The following is a 4,838-nucleotide window of genomic DNA, read 5'->3' as shown; positions in this document are numbered from 1 at the left end:
ATTTGAAAAATAGAGTGTCATATAAATAGAGACAAAGGGAGAATTTATTTAAAAAGTTAAATTCTTAAATTAATGAAAATAACTTACATAGAAGCAAATAAAATAAATAAATTATATAAGTAATATTTCATCCACAACCGGAGAATTAAACTCTTACCAATAAGATAAAATTAAATTGTCTTTACACTTTAAAATTTAGTACCAAGTCAAAAATCAAAAAGAAAGAAATTAAAATAAATTACAAGACATTAGTTACCATTACTTTCTTTTTGATCTTCCTTTAACCAAACAAACAAATTGAAATAAATTACAATAAAAAAGTGACATATAAAATAGAACGGAAGAAGCACGGCAACAATAACAAAGCTAACAAAAACCCAAACCCTAATGAAGGTAAAGAAAATATTTCAAAGAAAAAGAACTCGATTCAAGTAACTCATATCAAATAACATACGCAAGAAAGACGAGAAATACTAGAAGTAGCATTGCATAGTAAGCAGGAAAACAATACCAAGTGATAACCTAAGCATAACAAACAACCAGTAGTAACTGAAAAATCACAATTAAAACAAAGATATATGCTACATGATTATCAAAATCTATTCATGGTATCCTTATTGCTAGAATCTTAGTTTATTTTTTCCCAGAAGCAACTGAAATAAGGGACTTAAAACAGACAGATCTTACATGATTGTCAATATACTAATTGCATACATTTATAAAGCAACAATAGTTTCTCGTGCAATGTTTCCATGTTCAAGAGTTCAAATAACTAAGAAGTCGTCACTATGTAAACATGAAAGGGGCAGTAGGCTTGCAGGAAAACAAAATATTGATAGTTGAAACATCAATCAGTTGCACTATCCAAGTCACTTTCTTGTAGTGTCCAAGTTGAAGTCCTGAAGGTTAAGCAACAGATCATCGGCACTCAAGTACACCTTGTTTGCTGCGTGTGAGATAGTCTGGGCGATTTCTCTGGCTGCTTCAATCTTCCTGAGAGTGATAAATGCTGGATTGTTGGCTATAGCTTGACCAATCAGCTGAGCACTCTTAGCTTCTCCCTGTAGAACAACAAATAGGAAGTCAATACTACTGCTTTGTGATGTTCCCTCACCTCCCACCTCCCTTCACCCAAAAATATGATAGTACAACATAAAACAGAAAAAAATTATTAGCTGAAAACAATTTTATGTAGTTTAGTTTACTAGTCTTGATTGTCAATAGTAAAGTTGGAGCTATGCATGAGACGTCATCAACACAGAAGCAGATAAAAGATAAAAACTGGAGCAATAGATTAAATTAAACAGAAGATGTCATGAGGGGAACTCTATTGACCTGAGCTCTGATAACAGCACTTCGCTTATCTTGCTCAGCTTTTTCCACAACAAATTTCGCCCTCTCGGCTTCTTGAGCAGCCACCTGTTTTGCTTCAATTGCAGCAGTAAACTCTTTCCCAAATGTTAAGCTTGTTATGGATACATCATCAAGTGCAATGTTGAAGTTGGCTGCCCTGTCTGTCAAAATCTTCCTTATTTCTCTGCTAACATTCTGCACAAAATACAGAAGACAGGAAATGATGAGATGGTATATATTAAAGGTGGTCTTTGAGAAGGTATCTATTAACATTTAAACAAGTTCCTGTGTCGCAAATAGAAGATCCGTAGTTTATTTCTTTCCCTACTTCAACGAAAAAGACATAATCATCGAATAAGCTTTCAGAACCAATGGGCCTATAATCACAGTTCAATGGTACAGGTAAGAGGAAGTACCACCTATAACATAAGTTACTTCCACCAAGAACATCAACTAAATACACAAGGCCTCTTGCACGTACCTCTCTCTGGGTGATGAGCTGGCTAGCATTGTATTGGGCAACCACAGCCTTCAAAGTTTCATGGATAATTGAAGGTAGGACCCTTTCATTATAGTTTTCACCAAGAGTTCGGTAAACTGTGGGTAGTTGGTCTGAAACTGGACGAGTGAGCACCCTAAGACCAATTTTTACCTGCGTAATAAAAAGGAAAAACCAAAAAAGACTGTTAAATCCTCTACTTCTAAGAATTCAAGCTTTCTATCCTAGGATAAAATCATAACATCATCTATCACCAAAATTGTCCTTCATTACTTTGCAATTGTTACAAATGTTTCCATCTTTTCCCCTATTTTGATTTCTTTCTTTTTTCTCTTTAAGTCCTTAGGGAGGGGAGGAAACAAGTACGCAGAAAAATTTACCATCTGGAGGTCACGACTTCCCGAAGTGCTCTCCACAAGATGGGGTCGTGCACGAACATCATATATGACTGGTCTTTCAAACCAAGGAATCATGAAGTGTGTCCCTTCTGGATAAACCTATTCATAAACCACTCAACAGAGATTAAAAAGAAAAACACAAATATGGGCAAACATCAAACATAGGAACAGAGAAAAACATGGTTGAGTCTCATACAATGAGATTGGCCATAACCATCCAACACAAACATTTGAGTTTAGAACAAAATAAAACCATGAAAAACTATGGCAATCCTTGCATGTATTGAAACAGAAAAAAAGAATAGCCTGTGGAAGGCACCTTAATTCATGTTCCACCTAATAAGTTTCTCAACTTAACATGGATAACAATTAACATAGGCATAATCTTGGAGCGACTGATGCTAACCAAAAGTCAATCTAATTGATAATGTAAAAGAGCACCTAAACATCATCATGATCCAAAAGAACAGAAGGCAAAATACCTTGTTTTTGACACCACCAATACGGTTGAAAACAATCGCGCGATGCCCACCCTCAACATTGTAGAGACTGTTGGCAACTCCATACACACCAAGACCAGCAATAACTCCAAGCTTGATCAAAGCAGAAGTTGCACCACCACCAGGCATCTTGGGAACCTTGACATTGTTGAGATTCATTTTACCAGCTCCTGAAATAAACTAATCATATTCATATTTCTGTTACCGCAAAATCAAAAACCTACTAGTATGGAAAATGAGTATTCCATGTGCAGTCTGAAGAGCTTTAACAAACAAACACACAATCAGACACACTCTTATTGGTCAGCATGGAATTTTCTTTCCAGAGATACAATTCAGGATAGAGATTAAGCGCTTTACCAAAGGAATTTTCTCTTTGATTTCCAATATGTGAGAAAATATACTCTAAAGGTAGAAGGGATGCTCTCTTCTTTTTTTCCTGTTGAAGCCCTTTTAGCATTAAAGATTGTGATCAAACCTTTTGTAAGTCATGTACCCTCTCTTTTCTAAAAAGTTAAAGTTTAAGCTCTTTCGCAGATCTAGTATCATCTAAATAAGAGGACTGAGCAAAGCACTCGTTGTGTAATGCATCATTAATATTCCAAATCCCAGCATTCTACATTAAATAGATTTTCACCTATTTCTTCATTTACACTTGACACTATTATTTTAAACATTCATACATTGTTTTTTTCTTTCTTCTCGATGGATAACTGGGAAAAGGTTTTTTCAGAAAAGAAAAGGAACAGAGAAATTCATTGTTATAGCATCAAAACATGTTGGAAAATGTGCTGACTGATCCAAACATGTCCACTAAGATATCAAACTTGGTTCAACAACTATGTTTCAAACTTGTGAAGTCCACCTACAACAAATTTCTTCTGCAGTTGAAATAAAGCCTTAACTGTTGGGAATTCTAGATAAACTTCAATTAGCCAAACTGAAAATTCAACTCAATGTAAATCACTTTCACATTTTAAAAGTTCACTAGAAATCTGTCAAAAGGTACACACAAATAGACACTACAAACACCAACTCAACCAAAACAGAAAAACAGAGAAAAATGGGATCAGCAAACAGCAAATCAATCAATCAACAAGATCAATGTACCAAATTAAACTTGAAGAAAAACAAATTGTGTCAAAAAATAAAACCCAAATGGAGTTGTCAGAGACATTTCAATTAGCAAAACTGAAGTTTCAACTCAACAAGTAACACTACGCTTCAAACAGCAAAACCAATCAACTACGTCACTTTACCAAATTAAACTTGAAATTACCTCAGCTAGATCATCATAATACTCAACTATCCCAAATCAATCTCAAATTTCGCAAAATATAATCACACTTCAAACCCGAAATCACAATAACCCGTTAAACTTAAAGAACAACAAATTAGGTCAAACATACAACTCAAATGGGGTTCTCTTCTCAATTACATTTCACCATGTTTCAACTCAATAAGTAACACCCAAAAAAAAGCTTCAAACAGCAAATTCAATCAATCAACTACATCACTATACCAAACTAAACTTGAAATCAGCTAAACTATTCCATATAATTCACTCCAATACTCAATAATCTATGTTCAACCCCAATAAATCGGAAAAAATTACCAAAAAAAAAATAAAAAAATCACAAAAGTGTCATTACCCTAAATCGGCTAAAAACTTAAAACCAAATAGACTTTGAAGTTGAAGATGAATTTACCTGATCAAAACGAAGCAGAGAAGTTTAGGGTTTTTGGTAGAAAATGAAGAGAAGAAACTAAAAAGGGGATTTTACGGGGAACTTGGAGAAGGGGTTTAGGGTTTTTCGATATTTTTTTATTTAATTTTAATTATATTTCGTAAGTTATTAAATGTTTATGGGCTTTGATATTGGGCTCTAATCTGAAAATTGACCTTTTTTTGGGTATTGAAAAGCCCATTATACTTATTGGATCCCAATGAGTTTTCACCTTTGTCAAGTTCTCATAAAATTGGGGAAAATTTCACAAATAGCCATTAAAATAAACTTAATTAGGTTCCATAGTTATAGTTTGTTAATTACGAGTCGTAGTTATATGTTTGTATGTGTGTGGGGGGGG

The 4,838-nt window shown here is 34.1% G+C and overlaps 1 protein-coding gene across 1 annotated transcript; it reads right to left on the bottom strand.

Annotated features, from left to right (window-relative positions):
- Positions 1–579: 579 nt before the first annotated feature.
- LOC107002321 (prohibitin-1, mitochondrial) lies at positions 580–4,578 on the bottom strand. The gene is made up of 6 exons (XM_015200290.1): positions 4,460–4,578; positions 2,733–2,920; positions 2,233–2,349; positions 1,835–2,005; positions 1,336–1,548; positions 580–1,061 (listed from the first exon to the last, which is right to left on the bottom strand). The coding sequence occupies exons 2-6, from the start codon at positions 2,907–2,909 to the stop codon at positions 870–872; spliced, it is 870 nt and encodes a 289-aa protein (XP_015055776.1). The 5' UTR covers positions 2,910–2,920; positions 4,460–4,578; the 3' UTR covers positions 580–869.
- Positions 4,579–4,838: the final 260 nt, after the last annotated feature.

This window comes from Solanum pennellii, chromosome 10, assembly GCF_001406875.1.
Source record: "Solanum pennellii chromosome 10, SPENNV200".
Lineage (NCBI taxonomy): Eukaryota > Viridiplantae > Streptophyta > Magnoliopsida > Solanales > Solanaceae > Solanum > Solanum pennellii.
Note: the sequence above shows the minus strand (reverse complement) of the source record. Positions and strands in the feature narration are given on the sequence as shown.